Source organism: Dioscorea cayenensis, chromosome 1 (assembly GCF_009730915.1).
Source record: "Dioscorea cayenensis subsp. rotundata cultivar TDr96_F1 chromosome 1, TDr96_F1_v2_PseudoChromosome.rev07_lg8_w22 25.fasta, whole genome shotgun sequence".
NCBI lineage: Eukaryota > Viridiplantae > Streptophyta > Magnoliopsida > Dioscoreales > Dioscoreaceae > Dioscorea > Dioscorea cayenensis.
In genome coordinates, this window is record NC_052471.1 from 4642466 (window position 1) to 4668443 (window position 25978).

General features: G+C 36.9%; 1 protein-coding gene across 32 annotated transcripts; it reads left to right on the plus strand.

Annotated features, from left to right (window-relative positions):
- Positions 1-19965: 19965 nt before the first annotated feature.
- Positions 19966-25606, plus strand: LOC120260547. Of its 32 annotated transcripts, none has more exons than XM_039268048.1 (6): positions 19966-20104; positions 20184-20314; positions 20542-20594; positions 21032-21069; positions 21933-22052; positions 25001-25606. In XM_039268048.1, the coding sequence occupies exons 3-6, from the start codon at positions 20586-20588 to the stop codon at positions 25140-25142; spliced, it is 309 nt and encodes a 102-aa protein (XP_039123982.1). In that variant the 5' UTR covers positions 19966-20104; positions 20184-20314; positions 20542-20585; the 3' UTR covers positions 25143-25606. The 32 variants fall into 32 exon arrangements, 5 of the variants coding, with proteins under 5 accessions (XP_039123982.1, XP_039123991.1, XP_039123998.1 ...); XM_039268057.1 differs by having other exon boundaries at positions 21956-22052; XM_039268064.1 differs by having other exon boundaries at positions 20184-20308; positions 21956-22052.
- The last annotated feature ends 372 nt before the right edge of the window (positions 25607-25978 follow it).

Consider the following 25978-nt stretch of genomic DNA (forward strand, 5'->3'; position numbering starts at 1 on the left):
GAAGACACAGGGGCGTGAACTCACCCTTGTGGGTGACCCTGTGAAAAACGCACGGGTGTGGGTAATTTCCACATGCCCATGTGGATCTCTACAGAGGAGCTTTCTTCCATCCCGAGAATACACAGCGGCGTGTGTCTGCCCCTGTGAACTGGCCTTGTGAAGTTCCACGACCGTGTGGAATTTCCGCACGGGCGTGTGTCATACTTAGAGAATTTTCTCAGTTGGACAGAGAGTCCACAGGGGTGTGCGTATGCCCCTATGGGTCGGGCTCACGGGCGTGGGTAATTTTCACACGCCCGTGTAGTTGCGTTCAGAATGCTTTAAGTGTTTTCTAGAGAATGCACAAGGGCATGCGTCTGCCCTGTGGGTCTCTCCTATGGAGTCGCACGAGCATGGGTAATTACCCCACGCCTGTGTGGATGTACAGAAACGCAAAGGCCGCGGTTTTTTCTTTAAAATCATTTAGGTTTTATTTATTCCTATACCCCTAATCACTCAAAGAACACTCTCCACTACTCTCCCGACCTAGCACCATTAATCTTGTTGTGTTTTACTTGAATTCTCAGCCAAATTCGAGAGTATTCATCTTCATCTGCTGGTAAACCCTCAATTCGTTTTTTCTTTGCCATACTTGATTTTAATTGATTAAAAGGATGAATGTTGCTTCATTTCTATGTTTATAAGGTATATGCAAGCTTTGAACGAAGTTAGAAACAATGAAAAGGTGCATTTTTGGTTTTGTGTGCGCGGCATATGGTTTTCACACCCCGTGGATCCACATGGACGTGTGGAAATCTGCAGAATAAATTTTTGAATGCTTTTGATCGATTCTTTGTTTTTATTTTACAGATATGGCACCCCGATCAAAGAAGCGTCTGTGTGAGTCATCCCCTGAGCCAGAGAACATGGGATTTGTTGTTCCCGAGCACCAAGTTCGTTTTGAGCGATTATCGAGGCTTAGGTTCGAATAGACTCGTTTCTCAGATACAAGTGTATTGCGAGATATACAGCAGGGTGATGAGTTGGAAGATGAGGTAGAGGATATCATCTCGCTGGGGGTTGGAGACAGTTACTGATGTTTAGAGAGCCTGCCATCCACGCGCTTACACTTGAGGTTTTATCCTCGTTAGAGTTCGATAGGTCCTATACTAAATTTGTAGAATCGACGCTATACAGTTTAGAGTACTTAGGCAGTACTATGTTATGAGCGTCACACATTTCTCAATCCTGTTGGGCCTCTTTGATGAGACCTTTACGGCCAATGAGGAGTATGAGCGACTTCCGACAGATTATCCTAGTTCTTTGACTCCTCAGAGAGTATATAGCAGTATATGCGGCCAGGGACAGTATGAGCCAAGCATGTCCAAGGCCACGTGCCTTTCCTGATCTGCGTACCGCTATCTTCATGGCATTCTAAGTAGGTCGGTGAATGGCCATGGTGATATTACCGGCGTCTTAAGCCGACAGGAGCTTCTGTACCTTTACTTTATGGTTAAAAGACAGTCGATCTATTTGGGCCACATACTAGCCGAGTATCTACGCCACCAGGGCCAGTATTTCAAAGTTGGTGTCATCTTTTCAGGGCCGTACATCACCAGACTTCTTATGGGCATGGGTTTGCTAGACACCATACGTGGTGCTGAGAATATGACTGTTCCTTCACCGTTAGGCCTGGATCCATTGAGATTGATGGGATTATTGTGCAGACAAAGCCATGGTGCATATGCTTTGATTACGCCCGTTCTAGAGACAGCCGAGGGTAAGGGTGAGGGTGATGATGTCGAGGCCTCTCAGGCCGCCCCGAGCCTCAGCCGACACCGATGCAGATCGAGGCACCTCCTGTGGTATAGGAGTCACCCCCAGTACGCATGTTTTCACCGTCTCGAGCTTATGATCATTTTGAGAGGCTCGAGAATGCTGTGGGGGTGCTACGTGCTGAGATCGCCGAGGTTCGAGCAACACAGGCTATACAGTACACAGAGATGATGGCACATATTGACACCTTGCAGCAGATTTTAGAGCGAGACGTCGCCTCATCATTTATCCTACGGTCGAGGACCCCTCAGGTATCTCCGGCACCACCATCACCTATTCCAGCACCAGTTGATCTACCTTGTGCAGCATCACCACCACCAGAAGTAGCGGAGAAGCCGACAGCAGATGACATCGACACTTGATGCATTTTTCTCTTCTTTACTTTTTGCATTCTATTTTAGACTTGTACACTCAAAAAAGATTTTCCTTCTGAGTTTATCTTTTATTTTCGTTTTGTTGTCTCGAGTTGTATTCATTGCCTTATCTTTTATACACTTGAGTTGTTTTTGTTTTTATTGAGCTTCAATGAACTCCTTTGTGTATGCGTGCAGATGGTCTTATCAGTATGGGAATTGAGAACTAGTCATGGACACGGGCCAATGTGGGTCGTGTGTGCTTCATAACCCGTTGGAACTTAACTCCTAAAAATTTAGCTCCAATAAACACAACACTATGAGTCAGGGGAGTATTGTTTCGATTGCCACTCCCACATATATATACTTGATTGATTTACTTTCTATTGTGCTTGTATGTGTACATTGAGGGCAATGTACATCTTAAGTGTGGCGGGAGTTCAAGTTGCACATATCTTTTACAAAAGTTTTGATTGACATACATGCTCACATAGTTAATGGCGATTCACCTTAGTTGCAATGTTTGTATTCTTGAGTTTAGGAGATGTTTTAACATTGAATGTTCTCATGCTTTAGTTTTTACTTGAATTTGTAGGAATTTTTGCCCGATTGATACTTTTTGCACCACTCACTCTTGAAACTCTTTTGGAAACTCAAGTTCGGTGTTTAAGGGACTAATTAGTTTTGTTTCATGTTTTATTTTGTTAAAAAAAAGATATATATTGTTTAGTTGTGCATTCTGGGTGGAAAGAGCTACCACCTATGAAGTATGAGGCTACTCTCATAAGTCGGATACTAGTTATGCCCTAATGAGAGAAAGAGCTATCTCATGGGATGAGTGAAAACTACCACCTCTGTAGAAAGAACTACCACCTCGAAAGTGTGAAAGCCACCTTAGCGGCCGCTTTGGAAAGGGCTACCATAAAGGATGTGTGAAGCTACTACCACCTTGTTGTTTTGTTATGTTTTATAGATAAATAAGTCCCTTTTACTAAGAACTTTGAGGAGTATACTTTGGGTTGAATTGAGTGAGTTTACACACACTTACACGATTTCAGGTTGTTGTCCTTTTTGATTCAAGTTTTTAGCTAGAGCATTGATTTTTTGTATTTAGTATTGAAATTTCCCTTACTCGTAGAATGCTCTCCTTGCATGCTTTGGTGAACCTAAGGCCGAGAGCTTTCAATCTTTCCTTCTTCTATGCTTCAATGTTTTATTTCTTTGCTTGAGGACAAGCAAAAGCTTAAGTGTGGGGGAGTTTGATAAGTGCTTGTGCGATAAGAATGCGAAATATTCTTTCCTTATGATGAGCATTACTTTTATCAGGTTTAAGCGCTAATACATGTGTATTTGTGTTCTTTTGTGCATGTAGGGTAGCGAAGCTAAATATTGAGAAAAGAAGCCAATGTAAATCGTGAATGCACTATTTGATAAAATCTTTAGAAGGAACAAACACGAAGACACAAGTCGGGCTCAAGATATGAGAATGTGTGCCAACCTCCAGGTATTCAAGCGAGTACAATGATGTGGAGGGGCACAGAGGCAGTCACATTTGAGTATCCTGATTTATACATTGATAACAAGATCTTCACTAATGAGGCCGTTTATTAAAGAAGCGACGCAAACTACGGCGTAAACGTGTGCCTATTTATGTTACCTCGATGAAAAACATGGATTCGGGAGTATTTCTGGCCTGTACTGTAGCAGGTTAATGTAGTAATTTACTATAGCAGTACTGCTCACGGCCGGCTGAAAATGAGATTTCCAGATAATCCACACAGGCGTGTGGAGATTTCCTACGCCCGTGTGGATGCCTGATTCCAACCCTTTTAAAGCCGCGATTCAGCCCGATTTCAGCATCTTCTTTTCCATCTTTTCTCCAACTTTTGAGAGGCTTGCAGCTAGGGTTTAGAGAGGTATTGGCAAGGCTTTTGGAGAGGTTCTACAGCTTCAACACCACTCTCCGCTTGGAAGAAGGTTATTGGGGGAGCTTTCGTCAGCATCTATTTGACGAGGTGTGCCCTAGGCCAGGCAAGGGGACTTTTGGAAAAGAAGAGGCTACTCCTCTACAAGACCATCGATACGAATACCGAGGGGGTTTGTCTATAGATTACTTGTTTTTACATTTGATTGATTGTAACTAGCTCCAAGGAGAGCTAAACCCCTAGTGGGTACTTGGATTTGTGAATCCTAGGATGTATTTGTTTATTAATCTTCTATTATATTTTCCTTAATTGATGTCTTTAATTGAGTTTCAATCTTGAATGCTTGTTGCATGATTTCTCCCTTAGAGTGACACTAGGATTGAGAATCTATATTGGTAACCGTTGTGAGTGAGTGACACACCATGAGGGTTAGACATTGCAAGATTAGAGAGGGTCGAGAGGGTGAGTCGAGAGGTAGCGGAGCGCCCCCTTTTCCCTTCGATGTGGTTTATCCTACCTCCACATTCCAGGAGTTCTTTGCTTTCATAGTATAGTGAATGGGCTAAGGGATGACCTCCGCTGGGCTTAGTTGCACAGGAAACGGAGTGAAGCGTTGAAGTGACTTTAGCACATAGGGTTTAATTTCGACTAGGGGTCTTTCGCTTGGACCAAAGGGTTAGATCTATACATTGGAATAGTATTTATCAATTGGAATCCCTAGAGTGTCTTGCAACTCTATACAATGTGATGTGTTGAGATTGATTGATTTCTCCGCCGGGACAAAGTGTACAGTTAGTCACGGTTGACCTTAGGTTTGGGACCGTGTGTTTAAGGATTTCCATGACTCATTAACGATCAATTAGGAGATATAATAGTTGATTTTGCACTTGAAGTAATTGTCCTAGGTGGAACAATATCCGAGTACCCCACTTCTATCGATTGCCTTACCTCTCATCTATTTGTGCTTCTCTCTTTCTTGTTTCTTTTATTCTTGCTTTAATTACATTTTATCAACAAAATCATTATTTTGTTTTCTCTTGGTTAAGTAGCAACTTAAGTATTTTTATTCCCTACTCCTTGTGGATACGATACCCCACTCACATGGGAATTTATTACTTTGACAAACCCGTTCACTTGCGGCTCACACGCAAGGGGTGTTGTCAATAATCAAGTCATTGAAAGGGTGTTGACAAACCCGTCCAGTCCATTAGAGCCATGGATGGTGCAACAAACGGGGAAGATGGTTTCAATTCAGTGTGATGTGGACAGTGGGTATGCTTCTAGGTATAAAGGTATTTATATCGGTATCCTAAGATCAAGCATGGATCCTTTCCGGGTAAGGGGCAATCACTAGCAATGTACCCCAAGCACGCACTGGTAACATAAACAAATTAAATGATGACATCATTTAACAGCTTAATGTTTTGGCTATAGGCATTGTATCATGGTAACCTAGAGCCTTATAAGCATGGTGGGTGATGCTATTTGATGCTTGCTTTAGCTGGAAAGATCCTTATAAGCAAGGTGGCGATTCATTATGTCTTAGGGCACCTTCCATCACCACATGACTTGCCATTTTGAGGATGAAGTCATCTAGTGATGAAAGCAAGGTCAACTATAAAGCTATTCTAAGTGAGGGAGCCTCAATTGTTTGAGTCAAGAGAGTTGGTAAACTAACAACTTGCTTGTAAGACGCTTTCCATACCAGTAACACCATTCCTTGAAGTTGAAGAAAAGGCACTATGACAAGGAGCACGATGATGGTGCATCTCAAGGATGGGGGAGCATCTAAATGAAGTTTTTGATGTTCCCTATGAGGATAGCCAAGAGCTCCATTGAGTGATATAGTTTGAATCACGAGTGAGGACATATTTCTGCGAATGTAAGTAGTAGTTGTGTGCGGGTGGTCCCAACACAACCCCCACTTGCTCCACTAAGTGGCCTCATTCCCTTGGAAAGGTAGGAATATTCCTTTATTGATGTTTCCTAAATCAAAATATATACATATATAAATTCATTAAAATTATATATTTTTTTTTTCAAAATGAAATGTCATAACATTAAAAATAAATAAAAAAATTAATTTCATATCCCAAAATTACTCTAATTTAACTAGAGAAAAATAATGGGTATACACTTCAAAAACATGAAGTTGTGTACACCTTTAGAAAAACCAAAATTTTTGCATGTGTCCAGAAGTATTATCATTTGTTCATAGTTACACCAGTGTCATATTATTATCATTTTGAATTCCCAATTAACAATTCAGTTCTACTCTTAAAAAAGAGAAAAAAAAATAAAAACCAAAAAAAAAGAAGAGAAATTGTTCCTCATTTTTTCCTTCATCTTCATCCAAACTTCCCATTTAATCATATTTTCACTGAATTGAAAAAAAAAAAATCATCTTTTCACTTTAAATCTAAAATCTTTCCCGACATAGCATTCCAACCAATAATGAGTATCCACGTGTAATAACAGTTGACCCACAAACACTAAATCCTATCTAAAGCAATTGATTCAAAAGAGTATTTTACCTTTACTTCTTATTGAATCAACTAATCTTTCCTTTCTGGCAACTCTCCATTAAAAACCTTAAATCAATCACTAACATTCAACTGTTTCTTATTTTCTTATGGGAAAATTGGTTATAAATCCCTCAAAACTTCTGTAATTGCATATTTACCCTCAGAAACAACATAATTATATATATACCCCTGAAAAATATAGGTGATTACGGATATGTCCTACTGTTAGATTCTGTTAACATAAGTTTATCAAACTTTATTAACAATGGTTATAACTTGGATTAAGATATACAAAAGGCCCAAAATAACCTTTGTACAACTTAACCAATACAATAAAAAAACTTTTCATGGGTATATATGCAAAGGATATAATAGTCATTTTATATATCTGTTGTTTGTTAATGGATATTTTTTCAACTTAGTTGAAATCCAGGGGTATATACACAATTATCTGTATTATTCAGGTGTATGTATGCAATTATCTGTTATTCAAGGTCAAATCTGCAATTTCATATTATCTAGGGGTACACCTGCAAAACTCCATTTTCTTATTTGATTTATTCAAATGTGTATCCATTTCATATCAAATACCAACTTAGCATAAGCAGCCTGTTGCAATACCAGGGAAAGAGAGGTTCAAGAAGAGAAGAAGACAAGAAGAAAGGAAGAAGGAGAAGAGAAAAAGAAAGGAATATTGAGCAAATATTCCTTGATTTTATTTACTCAATGATTCGGTTTATATAACGAATGACCATCATGATTGTAACAACCTGCTCTGCTGGCATTTTCACAAACATCTCATATGCCAAGACATTCATACAATCAATAAGAACCCTCTAATGGACCCTTTTCTCCAATAATTACAACCAATTACATAACTATTAATTCACTGCATTACTTGCTAATTACTTAATATAGAAATCATTAATCAATCACAAAATCTGTGAATTTGGATTCATTAACACCTTGGCTCTAGCGATTACTCCTCCTGGCGCCAGCATTGGTATCACTTACTAACCCATGTGCATTAATTAGCCCCTGGTTCACCACACCCTTGTCCTCAAGGGAGAATTCAGGAAATGTATCTTTGAAAGCCTGGGCATCTTCCCATGTAGCATCGGATGCCTGTTGTCCCTTCCAATGTACCAGGACTTGCAAAAAACTTAGGAGCCTTGGAGAATATCCTGATACTTCACAATAGACTTGGGGGTTAAAAAAGGATGTTGATCTATAAAAGCTGCAGGCAATGGGTTGATAAGTTGATCTGGACAACCTTTGAACTGTTTCAACTGAGAAACATGAAAAATGTTATGCAGTTTAGTAGTTTCTGGTCATTTCAAATGGTAAGCTACCGCATCAACCTATTCTTCAATCTGGAAATGCCCGAAGAAGTGCATTAAGAGCTTGTGGGTTGTCCGCCGGGTTAATAAACTTTACCTATATGGATGAAGCTTAAGAAGTGCCCAATCCCCTGGGAAAACTTCCACATCTGTGCGCTTGGCGTTCGCCTGATTCCTCATTTGAGTCTGGGCAAGTTGTAAATTCTCACATAGGGTAGTGATTTTAGTAGCCCGCTCGGTTAAGAGGTCATTGATGCTGGGTACGGTGGAGCTTCCCGTAATGTACTCTGTCAAGGTTGGCGGAGATTGACCAACGACAGCCCCGAATGGTGACATGTTGATTATCGAATGCAAAGCTGTATTATAATGCCATTCTGGCCATGGTAACAGACCTGTCCAGAGACGGAGATTGTCAGCGGCAAAGCAACGGAGGTAGTCCTCCAAATAGCAATTCAACACCTCGATATGCCCATAAGTTTAGGGGTGGTACGCACTGCTGGTCGCTAACATTGTTCCTTGGATATGGAATAGCTCCTTCCAAATGTGGCTCGTAAAAATAGGATCAAGATCTGATACAATCTGTGGTGGAATACTATGTAGCTTGATTACTTCCCTCACCAGTAGCTCTGCCACCTGGAGGAGCAGTGAAGTTAGGTCCCAAAGCCGTAAAGTAAGCATACTTAGACAGGTGGTCGATCACGACTACAATCATAGTTTTGCTACCGGATGAAGAAAAGCCGATGATGAAATCCATCGATATCGAATGCCATATCTTCCCTGGAATCAGTAGTGGCTGTAGTAAACCTTGAGGAGCTCGATTAAATGGCTTGGATACTTGGCATGTTGGGCACTGTAAGACATAAGCACAAACTGCCTTAACCATACCTGGCCAATGGAAGACGCTATTGATTCGGGCCAGAGTGCGCTGAACGCCGGCATGACCCTCTATTAGTGTAGTATAAAATTTAGCAAGAAGTAATTGAATAAGCGCCGAATTATTAGGAATGCAGACTTTATCCTTGAAGAACAAGATGCCATCTCTAATGGCATAATTGAGGTGAGTGCCAGAATTGGTTACAACCTCATTGATTAATTGCTTTGTTTCAGAGTGAGTGGTATATCTGTGATGCAGTATATCCCAGAGGATAGGATAGGGATGTGAACTGGATAACAGAGAAAGCCATGAAACACCCTAGACATGAGAAACAAGATCTGCCGGTCTATTCAATTATCCCAGTTTATACTGAATGTCAAAATCATAAATAAGGAGTTTAAAAAGCCACAACTGTTGCTCCGGTGTCTAGATGGTTTGATGTAGCATTGAATAGAGACTGCGATGGTCGCTTTGAATTGTGAAGCACCGACTGAGAAGGTATTGGTGCCATTTCTTGACTCCTCTATGATAGCAAACATCTCTCTGGCATAGGTGGAGGCTGCTTGAAGTCGTGGAGTGAGCTGGCGACTAAAGTAAGCCAAGGGATGACCCCGTTGCATCAAAATGGTGCTAACACTAGTGCCAGAAGCATCCATTTAAACCACAAACCGTTTATTAAAATTGGGTAATTGTAAGACAGAGGTACGGGTTAAGGGTTTCTTCAATTGGTCAAATGCCTAAGTGGTGAAGAAAGTCTAGATGGAAGCGTCCTTTCTCAAAAGCTTTGTCAGTGGGGTGACCAAACTAGAATAGTGAGCCACGAACCGCTAGTAGAAGCCGCAGAGACCCAAAAATCCCCGTAGGTCCTTTACTAAAGTAGGCAGCGGCCAGTCCTAAATTATCTGAATTTTATCATGATCAGCAGTGACTCCATTATCGTTGATGACATGCCCCGAGTAGCCGATCATCGTGCACCCGGACTCGGATTTCAGGAGTTTGGCGAACAGGCAATGACTGTGCAACCGATCCAGCACCTTGTGCAAGTGGGCCACATGCGAGTTCCAGTCTGGGTTATAAACAAGGATGCCATTGAAAAAGATAAGTACAAATTTCCTAAGTACTTGCCTAAAGATCATGTTCATCAAGGACTGGAACGTTGACGGCGCGTTTGTCAAGCTGAACGACATAACTAAGAATTCGTAGTGCCCTTCATGGGTACAAAAGACTATCTTCTCCACATCATTGGAGTGTATTCAGATCTGGTGGTAGCCAGTGTGTTGATCTAGTTTGGAGAATATGCAAGAGTCGGCGATTTCATCAAGTAATTTATCCACCATCGGGATTAGGAAGCGATCTTTTACTATGACGGCGTTGAGAGCTAGATAATCCACACAAAAGCGCTAGGTGTCATCCTTCTTCTTCACAAGGAGAATCGGGAGGAGAAGGGGCAAGTGTTTGGCCGGATTATGCCGCCGGCCATCATCTCGCCCACCACTTTCTCAATTTCAAATTTTTGGAAGTAAGGATATCGATATAGGTGCTCATTGACTAGTGGAGAAAATGTGATGATCTTGCTCTCTCGTTGGAGGGAGGCCTTTTAGTGTGGAGAATACATCATCGAACTCATGTAGAAAGGAACTGAATGTGTTGATGAAGCTTAGAGGGGAATCTGAGTCTAATGGAATTAGATGCGAGCCAATGGGTTTGATGGTGAGATGATAGAATTGCATGCTATTTGAACCTGATTTTTGTAATGCTGCCGCCCGGATTAAATTAAACTGGGGTTGAGTGAGTTAGTCAATCTAACCCGACTGCCATTATAATTAAACTCCATCCATAAATTCTCATAATCAAATAAGATTGGGCCTAATCCGAACATCTATTAAACGCCTAGGACCAAATTAGCACCTGTAGATAGGCAATAATAAGAGATCAACGGTAAATGTCGCACTGCCAATCATCAACAGCATGCCTGTGTATTCACCCCCACAGGACAGCACATCGCCATTGCCAATGGTGACCCGCATATGGGTCGACGACTGAATGGGTAGGTGTAGATAAGAGGCCAAACGGGATTAAATGAAATTGTTCACTGATCCCCTAATGACTAGAACGACCACGTTATGGCTATTGATTATGCTGGTGAGCTTCAGTGTGAAGGGGACTAGTTGTCTCATTAATGTTTGGAAGGATATACAAGGTTGCTCTAGAAGCACCAACTCAACCTCAGGAGCCATGGGTGGAGAACTGAACTCATCCGGTATCGGTGAGAACTGAACTCATCCGGTATCAGTTCAACATCCAGTGTTGGTGGATCATCGGCTTCTACCACCAAACCAAGAAATAAGGTAGGTTTACACTTGTGATCCGGGACAAATTTGGTGTCAAAATTAAAGCAGAGGCCTTTCTCTCTTTTCGCAGCCATCTCTGTCGGTGAGAGTCTCTTGATAGGAAGTGGTGCTGGCGGTGTGATATTGGCCAGAAGTAGTTGAGGATACAATGGATGATTGAAACCAAAACGTCCAGCGTTGCACTTATCCTCTACTAACCTTGCTAATCCCATAGCATCATGAAGAATTCGGCTTCATCATATAGATTTCTTATTGAATCTCATCTCGGATACTGGAGAGAAAACAGTTTAAGAGACTTTGATGACTGAGGCCAGAAATGTGATTGGACAAACCTTCAAATCTCTAGAGATATGCTGTGATAGTGGATGTTTGCCGTAGCTTAAACATTTTTGCTTCATGATTGATGAAAGATGATGGTTCAAATCAGAGTTCGATTTGGTAGATAAAGGCCTCCCAATTGGATAGTTGAGATGTAGAATGGAGCTAATGAAACCATTGTAGTGTATGTCCAGCCATGTAGAAGGTCACGATTTCCAGGCATTGGCAGTGTAGTATTTGGTTGAAGACAAAGTAATGGTAAATTTGAGATAACCAACCCATAACGGCCTTGCCAGAGAAGACAGGGACGATGATCTTTGGTGGACTGGTAGAAGGACTGGAAGAGTTTGAGTGAAATGATGGAGAGGATAAGATTAAGTGTGGATGATGAGGATGACGTCGTGGTGGGGATGGTAAGGGAAGCAATGAAGGTTGAGGTGACGGTGATGCGGATTTGTCGAGGTTTTCAAGCTTAATCATCATCTTGGCGAGGATGTTTTGCTTGGAAGCCATCGAACTGCGCAGAGCTTCGAAGGACTCTTATTGGGTCTTGTGGAGGATTTCAAAGGAATCAGAATGGTGCTGCACCATAGAGCATAGAGAGTCTAGCTTCATGAGGGCAGAGTCGTGACAAGCCAGCTATTCAGCATCGTCGAAAGCTAATCATCCACAGCACGAGCACGCATCACCATACCGTCCATCGTGAAGTCAATGAAAGCACGAAATTGTTGCAGTACCAGGGAAAGAGAGGTTCAAGAAGAAAAGAAGCGAAGAAAAAAAAGGGGGCAAGACTAAGCAAATATTCCTTGATTTCAATTACTCAATGATTCGGTTTATATAGCGAATCACCATCATGATTGTAACAACCTGTTATGCTGGCATTTTCACAAACATCTCATATGGCAGAACATTCATACAATCAATAACAACCCTCTAATGGACCTTTTTCTCCAATAATTACAACCAATTACATAACTATTAATTCACTGCATAACTTGCTAATTACTTAATACGGAAATCATTAATCCATCACAAAATCTATGAGTTTGGCTCCCTTGACACCTCGGCTCTTGCGGTTACTCCTCCTGGAGCCAACATTGGTATCACCTGCTAACCCATGTGCAACATAGCTAGTTTCGATGACATTAGACATTATCATTCACAAGAATGAATATAAAGTTTGAAACGCATAAATTTGTTATTTAAATGACGAAAACATTATTAGAAATTATCCATTATTGGAATGAATAGGATTTTAAAATTTGTTTGTCATAAATAAGCAATTTGTCAAAGGGTGGATAGCCTATTGCATTGTCTTCACTATGAAGGACTTTAGTGTGGGACATTCAAAAGGCCTCGAAGTTAAGTCCCACTGGTATTGACTCTGATTGTGGATAGGGATTGCAAACCACACCCTATATCACCGAGTAAGGGCGTATAGGCTAGACGTCTATTTTTTAATCCGTGCATATGTCACTGAAAAGCACCCTTGACAGTAATTGTCATATTTGGCAGATTAAAATAGTAAATAAACAAAAAAAAAATTTAATTTGAGAAACATAAACTAAACACTAACAACTATATATTTATATTTCTAATGTTTTTTTTTTCTTTCCATAGTATTGAAGCTGATGGGGAAGCACATTGTGGCAGTGGTTGCCCTCAGTGCTCAATTATAGCTAATATAATATCTCATGTGGCCAATGAACTCAAAGGGCCACTTCTCTCCTTTGCAGCCACATACCCTACATTTTCTTCTTTGCATTATCCTTACTTCATTCGCACAACCCTAAGTGATGAATTTCAAATGCAAGAAGTGTTAGACTTTGTAAACTACTTCTAGTGGAGGCAAGTTATTTCCATCTTTATGAATGATGAATATGGGTGTAACTGCATTATAGACTTAGCCGATAAGCTTACCAGAAGATGATGTAAGCTCTCTTTCAAAGTTGCATTGCCTCCGGAAGCTAATCAGACAGATATCACCACATTAGTAGCTGAAGAGGCACAAACAGAGACTAGGATCATAGTCCTACATGCTAACCAAATCATTGGAGTGACTATCCTCTCAATGTGGCACAATCTTCAGGAAAGATGCAAAAAGGTTATGCTTGGATTACAACAGATTGTCTTGCATCATAGTTAGATTCAAGAGGACTATTTGCACCACAAGTCATGCAAGCTGATAAGTGCTCGCGTATTAGTAATACAAAGTATTCTTCAAAAATCTTATGCTTGGATTGTAATAGATTGGCTTGCATCATAGTTAGATTCAAGATTACCACTTGCACCACAAGTCATGCAAGCTGATAAGTGCTTGTGTATTAGTAATATAAAGTATTTTTTTCTTATATTGATCATTACTTTTCTCAGAATTTATCGCTTATGCATGAGTATTTGTGTTCTTTTGTGCATTTAAGGTTGTGGAGACAATTGTGGAAGAAAGTAACCAAAAGTAGATCTTGGATGTATTTGTTGATGAAGTCTTGGATTGAACAAACGTGAAGACATAAGTTGTGCTCAAAGACATATGAGTGTGTGCCAACCTCCGTTGAGCTCGAGCAAACACACAAACTGAAGGGGCACAAAGGCAGTCACACTCATGTGTTTTGACTTGTGCAATACTAGCAAGATCTTCGTCAATGTGGTTTTATTGAAGATGCGATGCGATCTACCGCATGGATGTGTACCCATTCATGTGGCTTCGATGAAAAGAGTGGAATCGAGAGCACTTCAAAGAAGAAAAGGAAATCTGGAAATCCACACGGGCGTGTGTGAAATTGGAGGGTCACAAATGCAGTCACATTCATGTATTCTGACTTGTACAATACTAGTAAGATCTTCGTCAATGTGGTTTTATTGAAGACACGACGCAATCTACCGCATGGATGTGTACCCATTCATGTGGCCTCAATGAAAAGAGTGGAATCGGGAGCACTTCGAAGAAGAAAAGGAAATCTGGAAATCTACATTGCTGTGTGAAAATTCCAGCCCCTAGAAAAGCCGCGATTTTAAACATTTTAAGGGATTCTCTTCCTATCTTTTTCCAAACTTTTCCCTATCTATGGAGGCGCTCGCGGCTAGGGTTTGGAGAGGCTTTGGCTAGATCTTTGGAGTGGTTCTACGGTCTTCAACATCGCGTTCCTTCAGAAGATAGTTATTGGGGGAGCTTTCATAGGCATCGATTCGGTGAGGTGTGCCCTAGGCTTGACGACAGAACTCTTGGAGAAGACGAAACAATTCCACAAGACCATCAATACGAGCTACAAGGGGGTTTTATCTATGGATAGCATGCTTTTACTTTTGATATCATTGTTGATTATATCTTGCTTCATGGAGAGCTAAACTCCTAGTGGGTGCTTGGACTTGTAAACCCTAGGATGATTTTGTTTCATTGACTCTTGTTTTGTTTCTTTAATTGATGTTTTAATAGAGTTCCAACCTTGAATGTTTATTGCATTGATTTTCCCTTAGAGTGACACTAGGGTTGAGAATCTATCTTGGTAATCTTTATGGATGAGTAACACACCATGAGAGTTAGACAAAGCAAGGTTGGAGAGGGTTGAGAGGGTGAGTCGAGAGGTAGCGGAACGTCCCCTTTCCCTTCCGATGTGATTTATTCTACCTCAACGTTCCAAGAGTTCTTTGCGGTTATGATAGAGTGAAGTGCTAAGAGACAAACTCCGCTGGGGCTTAGTTGCGCAAGTGATAAAGTGAAGCGTTGAAGTAATCCTTAGTGTTGGGGCTTAATTGTGACTAGGGATCTTTCGCCTGGACCAAAGGGTTAGATTTATATTAGGGAATAGGGTTTATCACTTGGAGTCCCTAGACCTTCTAGCAACCCCCACACAGTGTGAGGCGTCGAGAGTATTTTTTCCGCCAGGGCATGGTTTAGGGTTAGTCACGGTTGACCTTAGGTTTGGGACAGTGTGTTTCAGGATTTCCACGACTTATTAAACATCAGTTGGAAGATATAATGATTAGTCTTGCACTTGAAACAGTAGTCCTAGGGTGAGCAATGTCCGAGTGCCCCATTTTCTATCGATTGCCTCTCCTTATATCCCTATTGTGCTCTCCTTTCTTATTTTTACTTTTATTGGCATTGATATTGTTCACACCACTCTTGAATCATCTTTACTATAGTAAATAGAAATTCTTGTATTTCTGAGCACTATTCCATTGGATACGATCACCCACTCACCAGGGTACTTTATTATTTCGACAACCCGTGCACTTGCGGTACATACACGCAAAAGGTGTGTCACAAGGGTGTGTCACAAGCAATGTGAGGTGTTGTTTTCCTAAGGCAACAAACGGAAGAGTGATCAAAGGAAACCCAGTTTAATTTGAGGTGGAGTAAGTTAGTCAAAAAACAAACCAATGAGAAGTTTGGACTAAATTCTTATGGGTTGTATGCTTATGATAGTGTGTGGATACTTGCTAAAGCATTGGATGAATACCTAAATGATGGTGGTAATATTTCATTTTCTAGCTATCCTAATCTTCAAGCCAATGATGGAAGGTCTGGTCGTTTGGCAATATTTAATGGAGGCAAAATTTTGTTAGCAAAGATTAAGAAGATTAGCATTTAAGGGGTGACAAGTTTGATTCAATTTTATCAAGATGGAAATCGAATTCATCCTGCATATAATACGAATTCATCCTGCATATAATATTGTGAATGTGATTGATTCTGAGCTCAAGATTGTTAGATACTGGTCAAAGTACTCTGGACTATCAGTTAATCCTCCTGAAAGACTTTACTCCGAATATGCTAATAATTTATTTGCAAGTCAAAAGCTTAAGGATGTGGTTTGGCTTGGGAGAACTACATTGAAGCCAAGAGGTTGGGATTTTTCAGAGAATGGGAAACAGTTGAGAATTGCAGTTCCTAATAGAGCCACTTACAGTGAATTTAGGTAAAAAAAATCCAAAAATGGGAAAAATTGAAGGATACACCATTGAGATTTTTACCACTGCAATTTAATTACTGCCTTATCCTGTTCCATACAAGTTCATTCCTTATGGAGATGGGCAAAGCAATCTAGATTATGGGGATTTTGCTTATATGGTTTGGTTTGGGGTAAGTGCTTGTCTTTTCATACCGAATTTGTTAGCTCTAAATATATAAATTTAGGAGATTTGATTTGATATCATAAAATAATTTTTGTATATTTTTGAAAAGATTTGATTATATATTGTTGGGCATAATTAATTCACAAATATTCTGCTGGATTGTAATTTCCTAATATAACTAGAATACTTTTATATAAATAAATCTATACTGTATCCTATTGTACTATATATACAACAATTAGTGAATTTTTTTTTATTATTATTCTCTTTAATAATTGTATAATATTATGCTTGTTTCTATGCTACATAGACAAATATCCCATATAGCTAATTGCTTTTTTGGATTGTTATTATATTTTTATTGTGCTCTTTTAATTGCATAAATATGTTTACTTCAATTCTTCTATGCCCTCTTAACAGTATTAAAATTAAAATATCTATTGGATAAACAAATTTATGCAGATTTAAAAAAATGAGATCTCAAAGAAAAAGATAACATGAAATGAGAAGACCAAAGAGATGTAGTTCAAGGATTAATATATGTACATATATAGTGTAAGGATATATTGTGGATTTGTAACTTGTTGATTTCTTTATATTTTAATAATAATAATCTTATTATTATTTTTTATAGGAATTCGATGGTGTTCTAGGAGGCATTGCCATTCAAATCGAACAATGATTGTAGATTTTACGTTACCATTGAGTCAGGTCTCGTTGTTGTTGCCCCTGTAAAGAAGCATAACTCTCATGCATGGTCTTTCACAAAGCCATTCACGGAGAAGCTTTCGCTTGTTACTGTCTCGTCCTTTCTTTTTATTGGGGTGGTGATGTGGGTGCTTGAACGTGGTAGTAATAAAGAATTTTGTTATGATGATTGGAAGGAGCAGATAGTGACTATTCTCTCGTATGTCATGCAATCTATTTTTTTTTTTAAATATGGATACATTAATTTTTGAATATCAATATTTAGTAAATTTTCTAATGATTATGACTAATTCATAAATTTTTTTACAGGTTTACGTTTGCAACTATGTTCATCTGCCACTGTACGCTAATTACATTGTTTTGAATATTAGTATATATCTTTTACAAATTAGGTTCATATATATACACACGAAATTACTTCAAAAAAATTCTATTGGTTTATATATCTAGGAGTGAGCAAAACTGGGTATCCGATCCGGTTTAAAAAACCCGATCTGGCACTTGGTTTTTCAGATTGGCAAAAATTAGATCCGTATTCGATCCGATTTAAACTAGAACCGAAAACCGGGTATCTGATTTAAACCAGATCGGATATCGGATATCCAAATCCAAATTCAATTTTATCTGCCTCATTGAATTTTTTTTATATAATAATATAACATAAAAAACAAAATATCAAACTTATAGGTTGCAAAAAATAATTAAAATCTTATTTTATTTTCTACACAACAAAAATAATAAAAAAGTTTTATTAATTCTAAACAATATAAAATCAAATCAAATATTTTCAGAAACATCAAACACCTCATAAATAATGAAGTTAGAGAAAAGACACTGGGTTGATGAAGACTAAAAGAAAGAAATTAAAAATATATGTATATATATATTAAAGGAATTAAATTATGAAAATGGATATAATTTTTTTGTACCTTTAGCCCTTGTAAAATTTAGATTTATTATATATATATACATATATATATATATATATACATATATATATAACTCTTAAATTGATTAGATTACGGATTTGAATTTTTTTTTTAAATTTTAGCCCTGCAAAATTTAATTTATTGATATATATATATATATATATATATATAAATATAACTCTTAAAAGATTAGATTATGAATTTGGATTTTTTTTTTTACTTTTTAATCCATGTAAACTTTAAGTTTATTAATATATATATATATATATATATATAAGAATATATTGAAAACCGGGGATTCAAATATCCGGTTTTTAATTTTTTCGACCTAGATTCGATTTGGTTTTCATCTTGAAAATTCGGATCAAGTACCCGATCCCTTCTTTGGGAGTGGATACCAACAAAATTTGGGTCCAAAAATAAGATACCGGATCGAATCATCCAATCAGGGGTTTTTCGGATCATCGAGTTAGTTAATGCCAGATATATTTATACATATTTACAATAATGTTTGTGTTTAATTTTCTCTTAAAAAGAGAAATTTATTTTTGAAATTAATTAAATATATTAAGAATATGTTATTGCCACGATATAAAAATATAAGTTTTGAGGCAGGTCTATACTTTATTATCTACTTTTCTAAGATATATACACATATAATTTTGGTGTAATACCCAAATTGGTCCCTATACTTTTCTCTCTCTTTCCTTTTGGTCCCTCTACTCAAAAATGCTCCCGACTAGTCCCTTTAATTTTGAAAATGTGCCCATTCAATTAGTTAAAAATGCTCTCAACTAGTCCCTCTACTTTTAAAAATGACCCAACTAGAGGGACTAACACTACAAGAAAGTTAGTGTTTAAAAACGGAATATTAGAAACGGAATTTATTTTTTTTTGTAATACGAACGGATTAGCAACGGAATACTAATCGTTTTAAATATGATCTTAATAACAACGGCTTACAAACGGACTTTTAAAAATATAATTTATTAAAATATTAAAAAATATCCGTTTTTAATCCGTTTCTAATAGAAAGAGACTAGAAACGGATTTAAGAATTACTATTTTATTTAAATATTATTAAATATTAAAAAATATCTGTTTCTAATCCGTTTCTAATAGAAAGGAACTAGAAACGGATTTAAGAATTAATATTTTATTTAAATATTATTAAATATGAAAAAATATCCGTTTCTAATCCGTTTCTAGAAACGGACTAGAAACGGATTTAAGAATTAATATTTTATTTAATATTATTAAATATTATAAAATATCCGTTTTTAATCCGTTTCTAATAAAAAGGAACTAGAAACGGATTTAAAATTAATATTTATTTAAATATTATTAAATATTATTAAAAAACCATTTCTAATCCGTTTCTAATTGAAAGGGACTATTTCTAATCCTTTGTATATTAGAAATGGATTAGAAACAAATTTAGTAATTAATATTTTATTTTATATACATTTTGAAATTTCTTAAATAATTTATTTTTACTCAATATTATTCTAGTAATATAAATATTAAGATATAGCTAATTAAATTTAAACTTGTAGCAAAAGTTGTAAAACTTAATTGAGTGCAGAGCCTCTAAGTAATACTAAGATTCTTTTAAAATATTAAAACCTGAAAATTAAATATTCAAAAATATCAAATCAGTGTATACTATATATACAACGAAGTTAATTTACTAAAACCTTATTTGACCGTCTGATTAAAACTCAAGGGTTTCATCTGACCGTCCATTCACACACATGTTCGTCGGTCTGTTTACTCAAAACCCTATCCCTTTCTCTGAAACCCTCGCAAAGTTTCAATCCTCTCCAATGGCGGCGACAGACGAACCCTCCGATCACTCCTCGTTTCCATCGTATTCGGTAAACCATTCAGGTAGATCTCTGCAAACTTTAGATTTTGATCTAGTTCTACTTTTCTCTTTGTTGATTTGCTTGTTTTAATGCGTTCTCAGATGATAATGGCAGCGCCACCGAAGCCGGAGAAGTCTAAGTAGCGCTCGTAGGTGTCGTCGTCGCCATCGTCTTCTTCTTCAGCGTCGCCGTTGGAGCTCGAAGCGTAGCTCTTGCCCTCATCGAAGTTTGGGTTCGATCTTTATAAGCTTATCCTCTGTTCATCTAGGGTTAGAGTTTTAGTTTTTTTTTTTTCAAAATGTCTGATTTGGTTGGGGTTTGATCTGCAAGTTTGATTTTCACTTGGTACAATTCTTCTTTACTTTCATGCCTTTATTAGGTATTTCTCTATATTTATTTAATTTCTCTTTTTTACCATTTTGATTTCTTTGTTTTATGGATTTATTGTTTTCATCTTAGCTATTTATCTGGTGGCTCAGTATGCGCGCTATGAAATCAGAAGGATGGAAGCAGTAATTGCTCTTCAATTCTTTAGTATCTTGTTTATTGACTCACTTTGTTCTCCCCTTTTTTTTTGGCTTTTGTGTTCTAATTCATATCTCTCTTTGCCACTTTAGTTTGATCAATTTATGAGATGCTGAATTTTTGGATAATAATTAGTTCGGATGATTGAAAAAAAAAACCTAGAATTGGAAGGCAAGGTCTCCTTGAATTTAATATTACTAGCTTTTACTCACAATGTAGCTGATTATGAGTGCCAAAGTACTAGTTTGAGCTGTTTTAGCTTGAATTCCTATGGGTTGACATGTATCTGGACATTTTGGTTTAGGATTGTGATGATTTAGATTCTAGAGCATGTATCTAGTCTGATAAATTCTTAGTCAATTGAGACACTTTTAGTGTGTTCTATTTTTTTGAAACTCTCTCTGTTTTCATGTGAACCTTTTAGGAGTTCTGCATTCGGAGGACAAAATTGGGCTCCAGAAGGTTTGTTTGTAATTCTTAATGCTATAAAATCTTAATAAGAGAGTTTGTTTGTTTACAGGTTTGACATTTTAGTTTAGGATTCTGATGATTTTTATGATTGAAATTAAAGGAATGGTCATGAACTTGATTACATCTCAAATGTTTTCATTGAAGTGTTTAATCTTTGATGATAAGTTTGGTAGTAATGGCTTTGATCTTTCTGAGTTTTGCTGAATCCTGAGCATTTTCTGTGTTTCCTATGAACCATGCATTAGTTATTACATGTGATTTGCAAGTAAGGAATTGATTTGCCTGCTTTTAATTGCTCAAGTTACATTGCCATTGTTTTGATGTTGTTTTTGATCATATATGATGACTTTGAGCTAAGATTTGATGTGCTTTATGTGGAAAGACGTTTTTGAGAATTAGAATTGTTTGTATTAGTATAAGAATGGTAAGGTCATGAATTGGAGTCTTCATTATGATGTATTTGTTTAGTTTGATTCATCATTTATGACCCATGAGGTGCAATGAATACCAGAAAAAGTGTTTTATGAATATCTTTTTATTTTTTTTAAGAACGTAACATCATATTGAAGTATAAGAATGAGGCCAGTGAATTAGATTGAATGCATTTGTAGCAGTTGTTGCTTTGGGGCCTTGCTTTTGATTTATTATTTTGTTTTCAACTGTTCTATTAGAGCCTATAGTATATGGTTTTAGGGTATTAAATGCCTTATCGGGAGGGATTATAGGATTCAAGTTACAATTAATAGAAGAAAGACTGATTTTGGAGTGTCATTTTTTCTTTATGTGTGCTTAACATTGTATTTAAATTAAAGTATGATAAGGTCGGTGACTTGGTTTGTATGTATTTGCCACAGATGTTGTCTTATATATATTTCAGTTGCAGATAGTAGTCATGAACATGCTCATCAGCACATCAATGGTTGCAGAGGAATACGCAGCTTGAATTGGATCCCGAAAGACTTGGTTACATCGAGGTACTGCTATAATTCTTTCTATCTCTTGACTTGCATATAAAGTATTAGTTCCACAATAGAGCACACTTGCCCAAGATGGATTTAAGTATGTTTGAATGATGCAAGCAGTAAATTTCTTATCTTTTTCTTTAAAAATGTTATTATTTTATGTTAGTACCAATGACAATAGTTTATTGATTGGCTGGCAATTCTTTATTCCTTTGCTTTATAACCTAATTAGAAGGACATGATGAGCCATGATTGCATTGCAACGTCACCTTGCTGTCTAGTTTCTGGCACTTGAGGCACGCATGCAAACTAAGTGACGCAACTGGCCAGCTAACTACTAATCTGACCCACTTCTCATTAGTCTATTGCATAATGAGCATGGATTACATCAGTATTTGAAATAGTATTCCAAATACTGAAACAGACAATGTGGTTGTCCTGCATGCAGCCTTGGTAGCTAGAGATGTTGCTACTACAGAAGGACATGTACTTGAGCTACAGTACCAATACCAATGAGGTATTGGTGGAGAAAGGGGTGTTGATGGGGTTGGTAGTGAGGGATGGGAGGAAAGTGTATGTGTTGGTAGGGGAGAAGGAGGATGATGATGATGATGGTGGTGATGATGATGTCAATGGGGGAATTTTGGGAAGGAAATTTAGGATTGAAGAGGTGGTAGACTTGGGGATGAATGGAGGAAATGATATGATTTTGGCGATGGTTCTATTAGGTTTTGGTTTGGCTTATTTTTTGTATTGGAGATTTCAGATGGGAAAGCTCGCCTCCTCTTTGAACAAGAAGAGAGCTTGATCCTAGGACTGTGTGTGTGAGGTATATAATACGATTGATTTGTGTGTGCTTCCTTTTTATGATTCAAATTGTTTCTTTATGATTTTCACTTTCGTTTCTTGTAATTGAACTTGCAACTCATTAGATTATTCTATTGTGCAATGAAACAGGAGCTTGATTGAACTGTTAGATTAGATGATATATTCAAAACAAAAAGTTTGATTTGTGATTTTACAGCAAAACAGTGAAGAAATGTTTGTGACTAATGAATTCCCAGTGTTCTGCTACTGTGAGTCGAGGACAGGAAATCAGCTGGATTTATTAAAAAAAAAAAAGCAATGTTTTCAGATTATTTGTATTTTTTTCTGTATTTAATTCGAAATGTTATGTTATTATGTCTTCAATGTTTTAATGGTAAATAAAGCTGGTTGCTGGTTTGCAACATTCATAACTAGTTTACTGCATGTAGTATGATCAATTAGGTTAATGGAATGTTGGCAGTGTTAAAATACAGGATCAGTTTGCTTAAATGTAATGTTGCCATCAGTTTTTATTGTGGAGGTGATATGCAGGATCAGTTAATGTTTGCAATTGAGAACAAATGTACAATTGACTATGATATAATTTTTAATTTGGTTTTTTATTTTGCTTGGATTTTAAAAACGTAATGGATTAATTTGTTTCAATATTATTATTTTTTTTAAAATAATTTTAAAAACAGATTATAAACAAAATTAGGTTTGTTTCTAATGATAAAACAAAAATAAAACAAAAATATTCTGTTTGAAATCCGTTTTAAATTTTTGTAATGGTAATAATTTTGTTTTAAATCTGTTTTTAAATTTAGAAACGGAATTGCAACATAATTTAAAAAAGGATTACTAACATAAATTATTTTGTTTTAAATTTCAAAATTCAGAAACTGTTTGGTTTTTGTTTCTATTATGTTTCTATATTTAGAAACGAAATGTTTTTCTGTTTTTATTTAAATTAGAAACAAGATTTTTTCAGAACTGATAAATTCTGTTTCAAATCCGTTTTTAATTGGAATTAGCAACGGATTAGAAACGGAATTTACAGTTTTTAAATGGTAATTTTCTTGTAGTGTAAGTGAGCGCATTTTTAAAAGTAGAGGAACTAGTTGGGAGCATCTCTAACTAAATAGGCACATTTTCAAAAGTAAAGGGTCTAGTCGGGAACATTTTTGAGTAGAGAGACTAAAAAGAAGAGAGTGAAAAGTACATGGACTATTTTACATATAATTTTAACTCTTAAATTTAGAAGCATAGGGGATAGGAGAAGGTAGTGTTCATTTTGATCCCTTGTGGGAAAAGATGTTTGTTTTAACTACCCAACTTGATGAATTTGTTTCTTTTCATTTCTCCAACTTATATAGCAACTATATAGGGAGCAAGCAATGTAGCACAATTTATGCATGAATCAATGTCAATCAACAAATTCATTAAATTTTAAGGCTGAAATAACCATATGATTTTAGTAGCCTTCACCCTTGCCTTTAAACCATTAATTAGTAGAATTATGGTAAGAGAATCAAGAACAAAGATAGGAAAATATATTTGTTTGTTTTTTGTTTTTTGTTTTTTTTTTTTATGTCAACGACGATGAATGCCGTCGCACAAGAGGGTGTTAAGGGGCAAACACCTACGGTAGTGCACCAATTGTGTTGACTTAAAGATCCCTTAGGGATTTGTTAACGCGGCCAAACGTCACATGGGGTGATAAGAGTCTTACCATGTGTACGCCCAGAAGATTTTTCAAGAACCAAACCGAGTTAATAAATCCCCCTGCCATGCAACCCTGTTGTGGAGGGCAACAATATTTTCCCATAAGTTGGGAACTCATGAACAATGAATGAACAATATATTAAAGTTTTTATATAGTATTCTACAATGTATGCAAAGTATTGTCGACCTAGGTGATTCGATTCCAAGTCTGCCTATTCACCAATCTCATAGCATTCCATTACACCAAGTAGTTTTTTTTTCACAGTTTAAGTATTTATATTCTTAATTTATTGTTTTTACTTTTTTTTTTGGTGCAGTTTAAGTATTTATATACATAATTCATTGAGGTATTTGTGATCACTTGGGTTATTTTAATACCATAGCGATATTTATTGACTTTGGCTTGTTTTGTTCGTTGGAATGTTCAGAGGAGAATATGAAGTGTATGATGGGGAGAATATTTTTGGTCATATGGCTGTTTGTGGTACTAGTCATCCATACCAGTTATATAGCTGGCTTGATTTCAATCCTAACATTGTAACAGCTCTGAACACAGATATGAAGGATTGAATCATTAATAACAATTGGTTATCCAATTGAATACCAAATTGGTTCCTTTGTAGAGTTTTATATGGTGGAAGAGCTGGGGATTCCAAGGTCCAGGCTAAGAGCTCTTTGTTCACCTGAAGAGTATGCTAAAGCCCTTGAACTTGGCCCTGATAATGGAGGTGTTGCTGCTGTTGTGGATGAACATTCTTATGTTGAGCTTTTCCTTTCAACACACTATCAATTCACCATTGTTGGCTTTGCTTTCACTATAGCTAGTTCAGGTTTTGCAAGTCTCTTTTCTCAAACTCCCACTCATTATATGTATATTGATACACACACATATATACAAATATATAGAAATACTTTGGGGTTGGTTTGCCAAAGTCAGAAAGAGTCAAACTGAATTTGTTTGGTTTAGCTTTGTCGTTGTAGTTGTGTCAAACAGATACATTTTGTGATTTGACTTTTATCATAGAGATTATGACAAATACATCAGTTAGCTTTAAAAGTCAAAATAAAGATGCTCTCATTAACTTAAGATGCCAAAATGATGCGTAACCCTCACTGGAAACATGCTAGTTGATTTACATCTACTTCTTAGGATTAAAAACACTTGGCACCAGTGGTGGAATCATAAATTTGTTAAGTAGATTCAGTATAAATATAATATTATCATTTATAATATAAAAAAATCATATATATATATATACATAATTATAGTTAAAATAGTATGAAAAATGATCAACCAAAATCAAGAAATTTAATTAAAAAATTACTTTAAACGATTGAAAGTTAAAATTGATTTTAGAGTTTAATTAGATTCTTTGATTGGTTTGAAAGGTGGACAGAAAAAACCT

Coding starts and splice junctions, on each gene's coding strand:
- LOC120260547 (XM_039268044.1), top strand. CDS start 20,563: ATGCGCGCTATGAAATCAGAAGGATGGAAGCA. Junction 20,595..21,031: donor AAATCAGAAGGATGGAAGCA/GTAATTGCTCTT, acceptor TGAACCTTTTAG/GAGTTCTGCATTCGGAGGAC. Junction 22,053..25,000: donor AAAGACTTGGTTACATCGAG/GTACTGCTATAA, acceptor TGGAATGTTCAG/AGGAGAATATGAAGTGTATG.